At 51.7% G+C, this 15,938-nt stretch overlaps 7 protein-coding genes across 7 annotated transcripts; 4 read left to right on the forward strand and 3 right to left on the reverse strand.

Moving 5' to 3' along the window:
* Nucleotides 1-1,082: 1,082 nt before the first annotated feature.
* IAQ61_005158 (uncharacterized protein) lies at nt 1,083-2,447 on the forward strand (the record flags this gene model as incomplete). The annotated part of the gene is made up of 3 exons (XM_066096687.1): nt 1,083-1,317; nt 1,397-1,858; nt 1,927-2,447. The coding sequence occupies 3 exons, from the start codon at nt 1,083-1,085 to the stop codon at nt 2,445-2,447; spliced, it is 1,218 nt and encodes a 405-aa protein (XP_065953382.1).
* A 408-nt stretch (nt 2,448-2,855) lies between these two features.
* On the reverse strand, nt 2,856-3,629 carry IAQ61_005159 (uncharacterized protein; the record flags this gene model as incomplete). Its single annotated transcript, XM_003843019.1, has 1 exon — nt 2,856-3,629. One exon carries the CDS (start codon nt 3,627-3,629, stop codon nt 2,856-2,858), a length of 774 nt encoding a protein of 257 aa, XP_003843067.1.
* An 863-nt stretch (nt 3,630-4,492) lies between these two features.
* On the reverse strand, nt 4,493-5,956 carry IAQ61_005160 (uncharacterized protein; the record flags this gene model as incomplete). Its single annotated transcript, XM_003843018.1, has 1 exon — nt 4,493-5,956. The coding sequence occupies one exon, from the start codon at nt 5,954-5,956 to the stop codon at nt 4,493-4,495; it is 1,464 nt and encodes a 487-aa protein (XP_003843066.1).
* A 1,193-nt stretch (nt 5,957-7,149) lies between these two features.
* RPS18 (40S ribosomal uS13 domain-containing protein) lies at nt 7,150-8,247 on the forward strand (the record flags this gene model as incomplete). The annotated part of the gene is made up of 4 exons (XM_003843017.2): nt 7,150-7,261; nt 7,411-7,435; nt 7,758-7,963; nt 8,015-8,247. 4 exons carry the CDS (start codon nt 7,150-7,152, stop codon nt 8,245-8,247), a joined length of 576 nt encoding a protein of 191 aa, XP_003843065.2.
* Nucleotides 8,248-9,207: 960 nt separating this feature from the next.
* On the forward strand, nt 9,208-9,984 carry IAQ61_005162 (uncharacterized protein; the record flags this gene model as incomplete). Its single annotated transcript, XM_003843016.1, has 1 exon — nt 9,208-9,984. One exon carries the CDS (start codon nt 9,208-9,210, stop codon nt 9,982-9,984), a length of 777 nt encoding a protein of 258 aa, XP_003843064.1.
* Nucleotides 9,985-10,540: 556 nt separating this feature from the next.
* Nucleotides 10,541-12,807, reverse strand: IAQ61_005163 (uncharacterized protein). Its single transcript, XM_003843014.2, has 2 exons — nt 12,553-12,807; nt 10,541-12,484 (listed from the first exon to the last, which is right to left on the reverse strand). The coding sequence occupies exons 1-2, from the start codon at nt 12,623-12,625 to the stop codon at nt 11,667-11,669; spliced, it is 891 nt and encodes a 296-aa protein (XP_003843062.1). The 5' UTR covers nt 12,626-12,807; the 3' UTR covers nt 10,541-11,666.
* Nucleotides 12,808-12,866: 59 nt separating this feature from the next.
* IAQ61_005164 (uncharacterized protein) lies at nt 12,867-15,323 on the forward strand. The gene is made up of 2 exons (XM_003843012.2): nt 12,867-13,931; nt 13,989-15,323. Exons 1-2 carry the CDS (start codon nt 13,457-13,459, stop codon nt 15,143-15,145), a joined length of 1,632 nt encoding a protein of 543 aa, XP_003843060.1. The 5' UTR covers nt 12,867-13,456; the 3' UTR covers nt 15,146-15,323.
* Nucleotides 15,324-15,938: the final 615 nt, after the last annotated feature.

Genomic DNA, 15,938 nt, shown 5'->3' on the forward strand with positions numbered 1-15,938 from the left:
GGCTTGTACGGTGGAAGGGAAGGAGGTCATTCGCTGTTGCTGTCGTTGCTGTTGCTGTTGTGTGACTATTATTACATTGGGATCGCGTGGCGTGGCGTGGGTTGATGGTGGTATGGCGAGCTTGCTTTGGGTAAACTATTTGATATCCAGGGTATGCGAGAAGATTGTGTGTTCATGTTTTGCTGTGTTTTGTGGTTGAGATATGGGGAGGATGGAATGGGGTTATTCTTCCTTCTCCTCATCCTCCTTCTCCTTCTCCTCGTTGTCTCACACTACCGTGAAGCCCCGCTACAACACACACGCATAGATCCCATACCCCCCCAGACCTAGCCTTGCGAATTCCTCCCGCAACACGCGAGGGATCCGCTCTTTCACAACCCCAGCCCTGAAATCCCATTCCAATGCACTCGTTCATTCGTCAAAGCAGCAAGGAACAGGAAATTATAACCAAACGGTGCTGAACCTTGTACCGACATATGAAGATTTCATCCCGTGAGCTAGATTCATTCGAGATGTTTTTACGCAGGAGCACACATACGAAGAAGCATTGGCAGATGTGCTGTGCCCAATGTTCAGTACGGTGTACATTCTGCTTTTACTCTTGTAGTGCGTTTGCAGAAGAAGAAAAATCTCTTATGATATATAGGCTTGAGATTGTACTATACTATTAGCATACATGGTCAATCGTAAATAGTATTTCCTTCCTTGGTCAAGGGACTGTAGTAGGTTGGTGTTGTGGGGGCACACCCCTGACAACACCTGGGCCAGCTCCTAGCCATGCATCAGACGACCTACGTCATCTGTGGTCTGAAGCACGGCAGCACGACTCCACCAATCCCTCTTGCGACCAACCTTGGAGCAGGATTCAGCTCCTGTGAGCCCACATACCAGGGACGTGCCGATATGCCCCATGGCTTTAGTGGTCATGCTTTCATCCACCCGTGCTGGCTTGCTGCCTTCATACTTGCCATCTCTGTCCTCCTCCACCACCACCACCACCACCAAGGCGCTTAATAGAGGATTCATTCACGGCAAGCCACCAGAACATCGCATCATCGCAGCCGTAACTTCACTCTGAATCAATGGCCACACAATATCTTGCCGATCGCAATGGTTGGCTATCGTTCCGAAGCAGCACGCCTGTCTTGTACATCACAGCAGAGGACGACGAGTTTGACCTCGAAACCATGAAGGCATGGCGCGACGAGGGTTTCATTGTCAAATACATTCCATTTGGCAAAGGCGGAAAGCAATACGTGAATACGCTGTATAAACTGGGCGATGGAATGGGCATTGGCGAGCGCTATGCGATCGTAGGTATACAACCCTCTCATACTTCAGCGCAATAGATGAGTGCGCATTGTATTCGCAACAGCAGCTAATCAGCCCACTGCAGCCTTTGGCGACGCAGCAGCCGTATGTCTAGATGTCTACTCAGAGCCAAAAACAGCGACATCAAAACTATGTTCGCTTGTCGCATACTACCCCTCTTCCATCCCAGATACACGGCATCGCTTCACCTCGTCTTTTCGCGTACTGGTCCACCTTGCAGAGGGTACAAAAGGCCATGAGGAAGTAGTAGGCGTTACACGCAGGCCAGAAGTCCTCGGTATACAAGGGAAGCGCAAGACAGTACGCAAGCGCGTCACACCTGGCATAGGTGCAGGAGGACTCCAGGACAAGATCGTCTACCCGTGTTACACGTACGAAGATGTAGACGCCGGCTTCGCGGAACACGATCTCGACGCATACGACGCCGTCGCCGACGCCATAGCGTGGAGCCGCAGCCTCAGCACCGTCCGCCGCGGCTTCAGCGCCGAAGTCGACCTCGAGCGCGTCTGGGAAGAAAACGAAGAACGTACGTCCCGATGACCATGCATCCCCCTTCCCAATCCCCCACCACCCACAACTAACACCACACTCCAGAACGATACCGCGGCAAAAACGTCGACAAACTCTTAGACACCTACGTCAAATCCCCAACCCCCTTTCTCAACTTCACCCCAACTCTAACCGGCGCCCACGGCCGCCCAGACCTCCACCGCTTCTACAAAGACTTCTTCCTCAAACACGCACCACCCACCACACACATGCGCCTCGTCTCCCGCACCATCGGCACCGACCGCATCGTCGACGAACTCTACCTCCAATTCAAGCACACCTGTCCGATGCCGTGGATCCTGCCCGGCGTTGCCCCGACTAACCAAAAAGTCGAAATCGTCCTGGTCAGCATTGTCGCGTTTCGCGCGGGTAAGGTGTGGTGTGAGCGTGTGTATTGGGATCAGGCTAGTGTTTTGTTCCAGGTTGGGTTGCTGGATCCCGAGGAGGTGCCGGAGGAGGCGCGGAAGGGTGGGCTCGAGATGTTGCCGGTCAGCGGGAGTGAGGCGGCGAGGAAGGTTATGGATGATGAGAGCGAGGAGGCGAATGACATGATTGATGATTGGTGAGCGTCTGGGCTTAGGCCTCGCGAGTTGACGTGGGATGTATATGGGCCTAGTAGTTTTTTTGGTTTTGGTTTTGGGACAGTGGATGAGTAATTCGGCTCACTTGGCGTTGTATCGACTAGGTAAATTTCTATAACGTTTTGATAGATTGATCATCGCATATGAAGATGCTTTGAAGAGTCTACTACACCTGTATATCCCTAGTATTCTGAGCTATTCAATTCCGAAATCTAGATTCATAACCTCGTTGCTCATCAGCCCATACAGTAGTAATCGGTATAATGACCGTCATGAAAATTTCCCCATGATTTCCTCCCAAAGTAGTTTCTCGCCTTCACATCCTCATATGCCCTTCGCTCGCCCCTACCAACATCCCTCGCCCTGACTTCATCTGCAATTCTAAGCCCTAGGTTACAAACCACGAAAAGCGCGGGCATTCCGCCAACCCTCATCATAAGCAGGTGCTCGAACAAGCACCGGACGAGCAGCCAGATACACGCCCCATGGCAGTCCCGGACCATGTACCCCAGAGTTATCGAGTCTCTGGTCGGCCCCAGCACGTACGCGATTGGCATTGTGGTGACGAGCACGAGCAGCAGTGCGAGAGTGTGCTCTGCGATGGGGCATCAACAGCGAGATGATTGAAGCGGAGTGGTCTGGACGGTTATGGACTGCTGTGCGGATGTCTTGGTAGTTCTGGCGGATGGAGGCGATTGGGTTGGAGAGGGCAGATCGTAGGCGCTGTGTCAATGGTTGTGTATGACGGCTGTGTGCTGGAATTGGGTTTTGTTCAGCCTGTCGTGGGGGAAGGTCTATGGTAGAGGCTGGGACGACAGGCGTGTTATTGTTGGGTGGAGCTGCAAAGACTGGGCCTATGCTATTGTTAACTTCCTCCATGGGGACGTCAGGCAGATTCAAGTTGAATAAGCTGCCGTCTTCAGCTATGATGGCATTTCGACCAGATAGGCTCCCGCGGCAGATTGGACATTGGTGTTGGTTGGCGTTGCCACTGTCAACCCACTGGACAAGACATTGTGCACCGAAGACATGTCCACAAGTTTGGACCATGATCGGTCGGTGCTCGTGATTGAATAAATCGCAGCAGATGGCACATTCGACGGTCTCTAGAGAAGTTTCGAACTCCTCCGCGTCGGACAGTGGGGTGGAGTCAAATGGTTCGCGCATGTTTGTTGCTGGGATATGGTCGTTATTGAGGTGAGATTAGAACTTACAGCTCAGAGTTGAATGCCCTGAGATGCAAGCTATCTCGACTTGACAGATGGACCAGTCTCCTAGGGGAGAGGAACAACTGATATATCGCAGGGTAGTTCAACTTCCCAGTGAAAAGAGGGCGTTTCGAACCGCAGTCAGCGACCGTGCCCAGTCTGCGAGAGACTCCCATATCACATGTAGCTCCACAATGTTGTCGACTTTCATTCAGTAGCTGCCGAGGAAGCTTTGACAACATGGAAGTCACTCCCAGGTCCAGAGGCTGTCTTTGTGAAAGTGTACCCAGAGCTGAGATGTTGCCAACAGAGTTCGAGTGTTGTGCATTTTTATCCTGGAACGATTGGAAGAACTGGGATAGAGTCATACGTGTATGATGCGAGGGTATCCATTGCTAAGAAGAGAAGTATATAGGGATGGTAGACAGCGAAAGTTACTCATGAAAGCCATGCTTCCCGTCCAAGGAGAGAATTGCGTTTAATCATGATACGCTTAAAGAACGTCTGTAATCGTATACGCCGACCATGTTGACCTAGAGTATGAAGTAATGCATAGGAAATAAGTGAAGTGAACGATTGTGGAAACTGCAAAAAAACAAGCAGGAATACAAGTGAGAAATAGTGGTGATGGACAAAGGAAGATGCAAACGACAGGATCAAACTTCCGGAAGATATTTTTGGGTTTCCAATATTCATCCGAGGGGCCAGGGCATCATTCTTCGTCAGGCGTTGCAAACAATTGACGGCGATAGTTGCAGCGACGGGATATTTTCTTGTCATCATTCTGATCTCGCATATGTAAATCTTCCCATGGATGGAGACTTATAATCCAGGATCCTCATTCGAGGTACGCAGTGCGGCGCCTCCTGACAATCGATGTATGATTCGCGCTCGGGCCCCGGGGACGTCTCTGATAGCCGCTGCGGAAGATATATCTTGCGAATAGCGAGCTTCCGTTCTAATATTCTGAATTTGCTGCCATGTGCGTGGTGCACTTTGCACGGAAAATCGGCGTGATGACCCAGAGCTTTGACGTTCGTGGGATAACAGACCTTGGAACGGAATGCGTGGGCCGAAAAGACCGTCCCCGGCAGCAGTGGTGACCTCAGATGTTCGCTCGCTCATAGAGTCTCGATGTGTAGGAGGAATTGAATCGGTAAAGTACAATCCATCAAAGTGACCGGAATGACTTCCAAGCAGATGACCTATCGACCCTGGACGATCGAGCTGGGAGACCGGCATATGAAGCAAGTCATCTGAGCTTGCCAGGGACACCCTGTCGATAAAAGATGGCTCCTCCAAGAGAGCTGCACTGGCACGCCGAAGTCGAAACGCCGTGAGCTTTTTTCGTGCCCATCGTATACGATCTTCCTGGTTCATCGAGCTGATGGGGTTGTCTTTTATTTCTGTCATAAATTTTTGCGCCTCGGGACTCAGAGGTGGTGTGGCTGCATCAACTGTTCCAGGTCGAGATCCAATTGATGAGACATGTTCTGTGGTCGCGCTGTTCCGATTGGATACGGGACACCTGTTCATGGAGATATGCTGAGTGTCTTGTGCTCTATCATTGACCCTTCTTGTGCTCGTGAGAGGCCGGTCGGCCGCAATGGATGCCACTCTGCTCAAGATGGGAAACCGTGTTACAAGTTTCTTCCGAAAGTTGAAGAAGGGATGTTGCCCAGTGTCAGCACTATTGAGTCCAGATACACTTCTAGTAATGATCTTAGGCCTTAGTGTAGTTCGCTTTTGCTGTTTGGATACACTGAGGCCCTGAAAAATATCCCGGTTCGTATTCGGAGGCAGTGAAGTTGTCTCATGTGAACCTAGAGCTGAAGAACCCTCAGGCGCAACATCGTCCGCTGTAGTCCCCGGGTTTCGCGCCAGATGTGATGTTGCGACAGCTGTCACAGGCCGAACCATTGCTACGAGTAGTCGGTGAACTTCTCTTTCCACGGGATCAGGAACAGTGCTCATAACGGATAGAAGTGATAGCTGCGTTGAATTACGGCCTCCAAATAGCATCCATGGATCCTTGCAGTTCTCGCATAGAACGGGACTAGCTTTGCTTTTATCATCGTGATTGTCAATTTTCAATTTCGCTCCACTATGATAATGGTGGCACTTTGGACAACTTGCATGAAACTCAAGCAGCCAACGACCAGAAGGGAGTGGTTTGTATAGATCGCTGCTCTCCACAGATGATGTGGTATCTTGTCGAGCCAGTCTGTTAGCGGACAGGGTCTCCTGGGGCTGATCCCATCGCGAAGCCATCGAGGCAGGATCCATCCCGAATCGATTCAGATATCACGATCTGCGCATTAATACAACGGGGTGAATGCCAGATTCCGTGACTGGGGTGTCCGGTCGCACGTCTGAATGGGATGCATAGGATGCTTGGGCGTGCAAGAGTTGCTAGTGCAGTGGGAGTCGCTTATGTGAAAATGATAGAGACTGCGCCTGGTCATTGAACGTAGTAGGGGATAGAATTTATCAGCCACGAATTGTGCTCTTCTGTTTGATGTGGCCCTTTGCTGATGATAGGCTGTCCGGGGTGCTCTCGCCAGTTATGCCTATCAGGTAGAGTGCATTGGGCGGTATATATATCGAGGATAGTAGGACTACAGCCGTTCCAGTTCTGATGAATAAACTCCCGCCTCTTTTCAGGCATCGAGAAAGGCCACGGCAGGCATCAAAGCATTAGTTGTTGAGGTGTGTGTGGCGCAGTCATGCGTAAGCTCCGCCACAACACCCAGTAACTCTTCTTTGGACGAATATGTGGAGATGCAATAGTATTAGAATGAAGGATTGAGAAGAACAGTTGAGAGGTATGATAAAATTGTCACTTGTGTATACTTTCATGGTGCCTGACGACCGAAAAGCTTTGGACTAACGCTAGAAGAGCATCAATTAGTCGACGAAGATATAAGAAAAGTTAGGTAAAACGTACGGCTGAACAAAAAATTAGGAAAAATCTGCAGCTATTCTCATTTAGTTCCTCTTGATCACACAATATTCACACAAGTATTACTATCCGAATAGTAGAGGCACCTTGCCTCAGAGATGCCGCTGAGCTTGTAGGAGTTTTGGTGGTTTGGTGGCTTTCTAGTGCGGCTGAGCTGTGCAGCCCAATTCCGCAGGCAGCAGCGCTGACAGTCTTTGGGCAGGTTTCCTGGGCCCCCGCTATGTCATAACGCTTCGATGATCGTGAGCGTATGTGCCCGAACGATGTGAGTGTGGGTTGTAAACGCTACACCAATATTATGACATGCAGATCAATATCACGAGTGGCAGCAGGCACAGCCTCCTCTATCATACTGTTGTTGCGCACTTGGAATTTCAAGAGTAACCAAAAGAGGCGAGCCAAGGCAGCATATGCCATGAAGACGTTGACGTTGTTAGTGATGTTGACGTTGGAGATCCAAGAGCGACGGATGGACGACAAGGGGACCCACTCTTTGGGCTTAGCGTATTGCGGATAAATGATTCTCCAGATGGTGCCGAACAGACGCACGCTTAGCGAGCCCTTCGAAATTCGCTCGATACGGTCCACTGAAGCAACGACAACAACACATCGACAAGCCGCCATCATGTGTGAGTAGCCCTGTCCCTTCTTCGAGCCACGACCAATATTGCGATTATTGTCTTACAGCATTGGGAGCTCTGCTTCTGGCCTGCTAAGAGATATCGCAATATTCACCATAGCCGCACTTTCAACCGCAGAGATGCTGACATCAGTATAGCGCTCGTCTCCGGAGAGAAGTCGAAGTATGTACACCCGCCCAAGGCAGAATAAAAGCCATTATCGTACTCTCGTGTCGCGTCGCATTCGATTTGTTCCCAGTCACACGACGCCACCACTCGCCTCCGCAATTCGATAGCATGCTGGGGATGGACGCGTGGGCTCAAAAGCGACGCACAGGAAAAGACATGCAAAGTAGACTTGGAGGGAGGACCGATGAGGAAACATGGAAAGCATGCTATCAGGATGAGGTTTAGGGTGGGGTGCGAGTGGCGGGAACTCTCGAGTGGCCGCACGTTGAAGCAGTGTTTGAATTACTCTGGAGGAGGCAATGCTGACTCTGCATAGCTTCCAATACATCATCCGTTTGTTGAACACGAACGTCGATGGCAAGCAGAAGGTCATGTACGCCTTGACCAAGATAACGGGTGTCGGTCGCCGATACTCCAACTTGGTCTGCAAGAAGGCCGATGTCGATCTCAGCAAGCGCGCTGGTGACCTCACCTCCGAAGAGCTTGAGCGTCTCGTTACTATTATCCAGAACCCTCTGCAGTGTACGCCACTACCACTTCTCCCTGACCTTTGCGCGTACTGACAATTCGCAGACAAGATCCCCGCCTGGTTCCTCAACAGGCAGCGTGATATCGTCGATGGCAAGAACAGCCAGATCCTTGCCAACGGTGTCGCCTCCAAGCTCCGTGACGATCTCGAGCGCTTGAAGAAGATCCGCGCTCACCGTGGTCTCCGTCACTACTGGGGCCTCCGTGTCCGTGGTCAGCACTCCAAGACCACTGGTCGCCGCGGCCGAACTGTCGGTGTGTCCAAGAAGAAGGGTTAAAGGTTTTCGCTTGCGCTGGGCAGCTGGGGCTGGAACGCCTTCAACGAAATGGGTGGTGCATTACGGTGTTTCTCGAACGGCTTTCAATGGCTTTCACGCATACACTTCATGCGGCAATGCACGACATGGGATACGCGATGAGAGTCTACGGTTAGGGTTGGCAAATACAGCCTGTACCAAAAATCACACATTCAAATTTCGAATTGTTCCAATTTCGGTCCGCATTCTATTCTCTCCTGTCAAGTGTCTGTCTTTTTCTACGCTCGTCGGTTGGAGCTCGACTTGTGATTGGCGAATGGCAGGCCTGGTTGCACATGCGGCCACAAACTGCGCTCCACGTCACACCACGCTGATGGGCACCATGCACTGCGATGCTTCTGATGTCTTGTGACTTCCGGAAGTCACTCGGGACGGTCCGCTAACGGTGACAGACTCGTTCTACGTGTGCTCTCAAAGCGCCACTGTCGAGGAGTCGTGAATATGGCAATTGTACAGTCGATTACAGCTATTAGTGCATCCTCATCCTTGTCGATTAGACGCCCGTTGCCTTTGATCTAGGTAGAGTACTTGATCATTAACTCCCACGCAGGCATCCTTGCCAAGTTCTCAAGTGCGCTGTCCCACGCTTGTTGCCGTATTAGCCTCTGATGAGGCCCGGCATCTGCAACATGGATCCTTCTGTCCACTTGCAGCAATCCCCTTCCCCCGCGATATGCATCTCGCTCCGAACAACGAGCTCGTATCTCCCTCCAATTTCCTCCCATAGGAACACCAATTGTGGCATGGGAGCTGCCCTGACATGCAGGGCCAGCGAAGAGGCAGCATCTACTTTATCCTCATCTCCATATAAGTCTCTTCGTCTGCTTCCTTGTCCTTTTTGACCGTCGCGAAGCCTCCCTACATTTCCTTTGTTCATAAACTCTACCAATTGCCCCTCCTCTCCTCATCAATCTTTCCATAATGGCGACAATGACGATACCTCCGCGTACGCCGTCACCAAAAGTGCATATCCGATCTCAATCCTTCGACTCGCCATCTTCTCGCATCAGCATCACGGCCCTTGAGGAGACGCCGTTTTCGAAATCCACGGGATCGCTTGCCATGAAATCTTTGCCTGGCGAAGCAGCGGTCATTGAACGGGAGACCATTCAATCTACCAGCGTGCTGGTACCACTGCATACCAAGATGAGCGCCGAATCGATTCTTTTCGATGACTTGAGCGCGGCTTCGTCATCCCCGTCTTCCGTCGCCGGTTCACCCACACACTCGGCGCCAGAGTCGGAATCAAACATGGGACTCTGCACAGATGTCTCTCCCTCGCCCTCCCCTGAACCCTCGCCCTCGCTACCAGTCGAACCCAAACGCAAACGTGAACGCAGACGTGAACGCGAACGCGAACGCGAACGACCCCACCCCCTAACCTTTGCCCAACCATCCCACTACCACTACCACTACAACAACAACCCCGTCCAACCCCATCATCATAAACAACATCATAAACAACAAACCCCCCACCACGCCGCCTCCTCAGTCTTCCTCTACCAAGACCCCCGCTACCCAATGTACTCGCCCTTTCTCGTCAAAGTCGTCCTCGATCTCTGGGACTTGAGGGGCTTGGACTGGATGTCGATTGCGGAGCCGGTACAGCGGATTTGGGGCATTAGGACGTGTGCGGCTGAGGTTTTGGCGATTTTGTGTTTGAATGGGAGGGTGGGGGCGAGGCGGTGGTGGGATTGAGGCGGGGGGTTGGGCGGGATTTAGGTTGCTATGTTGGATATTTGGGGGGATATTTGTTCGTTTTATTTTCGTTTCTGGTGTTGGGTTGGGTTGGCGATGGGGTGTTGGGTTTATGTCTTGGTGTTTATTGGGGGTTGGCGTTTTCTTTATATTTCTCATGTTGTACCTTCTCTTCTCCTTTTCTTCCCATCCTGTTTTTCCCCAAAGCTTTACCAGATTCTCTTTTGTTCTCACCTTCTCAACAGCGTTGGTACTTTTTTCCACATCTATGTTTTTCTTATCCCACGGCGTTTTCTCGGGATCCCGTACGCTTCGGCATGAGTATGAGTATGAGCACGAGCATGAGGTCTTTGCAGGATATGTACGCCCTTACGCTACTGCTTCACGGCATGTTGGTTTTCTTGTACGCATTGAGATGGGGACTTGAGGTATTCTTATGGATGAATTTGTCATCTATTATGAATTGTGTACAAAAATAAGCCGGTAAAAACATACCGCCGTCCTTTCTTTAAAAAAAATACAACTTTGGAAGTGAGAATGAGAATGAGATTGTATTCTTCTATACTACATTGACAGCAAACCGTATTACACCATCGAGACTTGAACCCTATCATCCTCCCTATATGCAGTTATAACCTCACTCTCCCATCTTTACCTCCGCCGTCACAAAACAAGCTAAGAAGGTAATCCGGCAGAAATCCATCCCATGTATAAAACGAGCGCAAATGCCACGCCCACGGCCACGGCCACTGCCCATACCCGACTCCAAATCCCAAATCCCACAACACACGAACATATGCACGACCCACGACGCACCAACTCACCACCCACCACCGACATCCTCCCCCCCCCCCAAGTCCCCTCAAAAAAGCACAAAAACTAGCCAAAACAGCTGGTGCACGATGAGTGGCTGCCGGTGCGGCAGTGGGGAGGTGTGGGGGTTGTGAGCGTGGTGCGTGGGGAGTGGGTAGTGGGTAGCTGTTTTAGCGGATGGGTAGTGGGGGTGTATCGTGGAACCAGTTGTGAGTGAAAGCCTGGTGGGTTGTGTATGGTGATGTGATGTGATGGAATGGATGGGGCGGGGTGGGGTGGTATGTACTGTATGTATACGTGGTAGTGTGGTGGAGAGAACGGGATGAGTTGGTGAAATGAGAAATGGGGATGTGTTAGGGAACGAGTAGAGGAGTGACAAGGAGGAATCAATGCAGGAATGACATAAATGAAGCAATGCGTCAGTGACATGAAGAGAACGAAAAAGACATGGGTATATCGAATTTACATCTACGTACACCCACATGAGGCATGTGGGTTGGAGTTGTACTACACTGGAGCTCTCTGGCTGGGCCTGGTGATTCCGTGGAGCGATTTCGCATTGCTCGCTTGGTTCCATACCGTTGTGTTGGGGAGGTACACAGGGTACGACGTGTTCCCGACGCGGCTGCTTTGATTGGGAACGGAAGCTCAAGGAGAGAGGAAGACCCAATGGTAGGATGAGCGTGACCAGCGACTGGGAGGCACAAGCGTGCGGTACGCATGCCCACGTTTTAGATCCCGACACGATGTTTCTCGAGAGAATGCGTGGGTGCGTAGGTATAAGCTCAAATATGGCTCGCACACGTTGCAACACCCCACGTGAGGGAGGGTGTGCAGCAGCGACACCAGCTCGAGGGACGTGTGACTGCTCAATCGTCTGCACCGACTGCCATTTCCAAAACCTCGACGTTGCCTCTTCCTTTTGTCTGGCTTTCGATGATTTCATTCAGGCCCTTGAATGCGCCAGGCTCGACGAGGCCCACGGCTTCCCATTCAGCGCCTATGGTGTCCTGACTCTCGATGTTCTCCATGAAACCGAGAATTGCATCCTTGACTGTGCCTGATGAGGTCTTTTCGTCTGTGCCCGCGGGTGTCTTGGGTGCGTTCTTGATTGCCTGCTTGAGGACCGAGGTGGGACATGTGATGCGCAGCTTCATTTGCATGCGCGCGACCGGTATGGGCTGGTGTGCGATGAGAGCCTTCATTGCGAAGAGGGCTTGTGATTTTGCAGACTTGGTGGTCACGATACCGGTCCACTTTGGCAAGTCCTTTGCTTTGGCCTTGTCGTCTCCCGCCTCGGCATGGTCGCTCTGCTGCGCTGCGGCTTGGCTACTCAGCCCATCAAGCGCCTTTTCTATCATACCGGTGGTGTATACTCGCTTCGTCTTCGGGTCGACCAATTTGCCTGCTACGATGTCGATGACCTCGTTCTTGGTGCGCTCGAGTTCTGCATTGCGCTCCTTTTCGCCGACCTGCAGCTCTCCGTTCTCCAATATGTCTATTATGATCTCCTCGACCGTCTTCTTGGGGAAGGCTTTTTCAAGATCGGCCTTGGGAGCGACTTGGCCTTTGGAGACGTTGAGGAAGACGTTTTCGATTTGCAGGACGTTGGAGAGATCTTTTTCGATCTTGTTGCGCCATTCGAGGACTTTGTTCTTGTAGCAGGCAATTTCGAATCGCTTCTTGCCTGTTTGTTGTAGTCGGAGGTTAGCTGTGCATCGGTCGCTGAGGGTTGATTTGCGATGACGAACGAACCTTTTTTGATGCGCACCAACGAGACATTGGTGAGTTTTATCTGATTCGAGGGCTGGAATACGTTGACGGGCATTGTGATGAGCGTATGTATGGATTGGGTTCACTGAGAAAGCGTGGTGTTGTTGCCAGTGAGTGCAACTGCGTGAGTATATAAAACTTGGCTAACGTTTACCATTTTTGGCGGGGTGGGTGAATGACCTACGGCGGACGGGACATGCTCACTATGAGTCTGGATACGCTAGTCCTAGTTCGGATGGGTGCAGGATCCAGCTCTGCTTCACGCTTCCACCTTCACAGCCAAACCCAGGAACAGAGACACTCACACAGCCACACAGCCACACATGTCCTCTACCTACTTGTACTCTAGTAGTACACACACACATTACACATGTCAACCATCAGCCGAAGAATGAATGCTGCCCCCACTCCTTGCAGAGGGAGGCGAGGCTGCAGCCATGAATGATGGATGGATGCATTCGACGGACGCGCGCGTTCGACAGACAGTTGTCGCTTCATACTTCACGCCTTCACGCTATGATGAAACGCTAAGGGCGGCCTCGTGACACGGCGCTCGGACTAACCAGCCACCCGTGGACTCTGATAAGCTGCGTCATGTTCCGTTGCCTGGCCACGCCGCGCCTCGTCCACACACACTCACTCCTCGACAAGAGCTTCCCCAGAGCTAACCTAGCTAACCCCCCCATCCATCCATCCATCCATCCATCCATCCCATCTCTTCTCCTCCACTCCACCATCATCTTCTCTCATCCCCCTTCCCCTTCATTACCACCATATCACATCTCTTTGTCTCCTTGGTCACACCGAAAGAGACCTTCCATCCCAAACACCTTCCCACCACACCCTCACCGCTAGCTAGAGCGCCGGCAGCTCAGCATCCGCCACCATGAAGGTCGCTACCTCGGCGCTGCTCGTGGGAGCAGTATCCGCCTCTGTGGGCCCCCAGCAGCAGGTCCTCAAGTTCCCCGACTCGTTCAGCGAGCTCAAGGAGGGCGCCTGGTCCAAGCCCCTCCACAAACTCGAGGAGAGCCTCAAGACGCTCACCGGCGAGGCCCGCGCTGTCTGGGATGAGGTCGCCATGATGTTCCCCGAATCCTTTGAGAAGGCTGCCTTCTTCTCCGAGCCCAAGCCACACACTCGCAAGCACGACAGCGAGTGGGACCACATCATCAAGGGCGCCGACATCCAAAATGTCTGGGTCGAGAACAAGAACGGCGACAAGGAGCGCGAGATCGACGGCAAGCTCGAGAACTACAGCATGAGGACCAAGAAGGTCGACCCCAGCGTTCTCGGCGTCGACAAGGTCAAGCAGTACAGTGGCTACCTCGATGACGAGGAGGAGGACAAGCACCTCTTCTACTGTGAGTACCCGAGTGGCTCCCATCATCTTCCATCGACCTAATACTAACACCACCAAGGGTTCTTCGAGTCTCGCAACGACCCCAAGAATGACCCTGTCGTGCTTTGGCTGAATGGCGGACCCGGCTGCTCGTCACTGACCGGCCTGTTCATGGAGCTCGGCCCGGCTTCCATCACCAAGGACGGCAAGATCAAGCACAACCCCTACTCGTGGAACAGCAACGCCTCGGTCATCTTCCTCGACCAGCCCGTCAACGTCGGATACTCTTACTCGAGCGGCCAGGTTAGCAACACCGTCGCCGCCGGCAAAGACATCTACGCCCTCCTCACCCTCTTCTTCAAGCAATTCCCCGAGTACGCCGAGCAGAGCTTCCACATCTCTGGCGAGTCCTACGCTGGCCACTACATTCCCGTCTTCGCGTCTGAAATTCTCTCCCACAAGAAGCGCAACATCAACCTCCAGTCCGTCCTCATCGGTAACGGTCTGACTGATGGCCTCACCCAATACGAATACTACCGCCCCATGGCCTGCGGTGAAGGCGGCTGGCCTGCCGTCCTTGACGAGAGCCAATGCAAAGCCATGGACAACGCATACCCTCGCTGCGCCAGCTTGATTGAGAACTGCTACAACAGCGAGTCGGTTTGGTCCTGTGTCCCTGCCTCCATCTACTGCAACAACGCTATGATCGGTCCCTACCAGCGCACCGGCCAAAACGTCTACGACATCCGCAAGCCATGCGGCAGCAACTCTCTCTGCTACGACGAGTTGGACTGGATACAAGCTTACCTTAACAAGAAGGAAGTCATGAAGGCAGTTGGCGCTGAGATTTCGTCGTACGAGTCGTGCAACTTCGACATCAACCGCAACTTCCTGCTTCAGGGAGACTGGATGAAACCCTTTCACCGCATCGTCCCCGGTCTCCTCGCCGAGATCCCCGTCCTCATCTACGCTGGAGATGCAGACTACATTTGCAACTGGCTCGGTAACAAGGCCTGGACCGAGGCACTCGAGTGGCCCGGCCAGAAGGACTACAACAAGGCGGAGATGGAGGACTTTAAGATTGACGGCAAGGGCGAGGCGGTTGGCCAGGTCAAGTCGAGTGGAAACTTTACTTTCCTCAAGATCCATGCAGGTGGTCACATGGTGCCATATGACCAGCCCGAGGCCAGCTTGACCATGCTGAACAGGTGGTTGGCTGGTGACTTTTGGGCTTGAGTGATTAGGAGCATGATTCTTGAGGGCTTAGATTGATATTTTGATTGAATCTTCTGTAGGCTAGGCTAGAATGTATCATGTATCTTTTGGCAGTCTTGGTTGTTTGCTTGTTCAAGGTGTATATGGATGTGTCTGCATGTACGTACATATATATATATACATTTATATACGAATCCTAATACACATACACAATTCTACGTGTGAACATCAACATCAATACATTCATTCACCTACCCACCCCCAAACAAACACAAAATCAGCCCCTACACCACCTACACTATCCACGCCTTCCCTACTTCCTCGCAGCACTCACTATGGTACCCAAGCTAACCCATTATCAAGCCAACCAATCTTTTGCACTTATAACTAATTGCTGTGTTTGGTAATGTGTGGTGTTGGGTATCAACTTGGCTATTCTTGCTGTATGTGTAGAGTGCTGGTGAGGTTTGCTGGGGGATGGAGGTTTGGGGTTTGGGGCGATGGTGGTGTACTGGGATACTGGGATAATACGGATGCAGTACAGCAGAGTTTTGTGTTTAGGCAGCTTGGGAGTGATGAGTGGGGAGAGGGTGTGTGAGGTGCGAGAGGAGGGGAGCTGTGGGGGTTTGGTTTGTGAGAACACTACAGTACAAAACCGGTTTACAGTAGCCATATTTATCTAAAGTAGACCAAGAAGTGGTTTAGGTAGAAGAAGTAAACCTAAATAGGGTTTATTATACCATGTATTCTATAAAAGTAAACTACTTTTATTTCTACTTCTATTAATCTACTAGTATTAGTAATACCTAGTTTC

Source organism: Plenodomus lingam, assembly GCF_022343315.1.
Source record: "Plenodomus lingam strain CAN1 chromosome Unknown contig_21, whole genome shotgun sequence".
Classification (NCBI taxonomy): Eukaryota; Fungi; Ascomycota; class Dothideomycetes; order Pleosporales; family Leptosphaeriaceae; genus Plenodomus; species Plenodomus lingam.

Excerpts from the sequence above, each read along its gene's own strand:
- IAQ61_005163 (XM_003843014.2), bottom strand. The coding sequence starts at position 12,625 with ATGCCCGTCAACGTATTCCAGCCCTCGAATCAGATAAAACTCACCAAT. Across the intron at positions 12,485-12,552 it reads GTTGGTGCGCATCAAAAAAG|GCAAGAAGCGATTCGAAATT; the intron begins GTTCGTTCGTCA and ends TACAACAAACAG.
- IAQ61_005164 (XM_003843012.2), top strand. The coding sequence starts at position 13,457 with ATGAAGGTCGCTACCTCGGCGCTGCTCGTGGGAGCAGTATCCGCCTCT. Across the intron at positions 13,932-13,988 it reads GGACAAGCACCTCTTCTACT|GGTTCTTCGAGTCTCGCAAC; the intron begins GTGAGTACCCGA and ends AACACCACCAAG.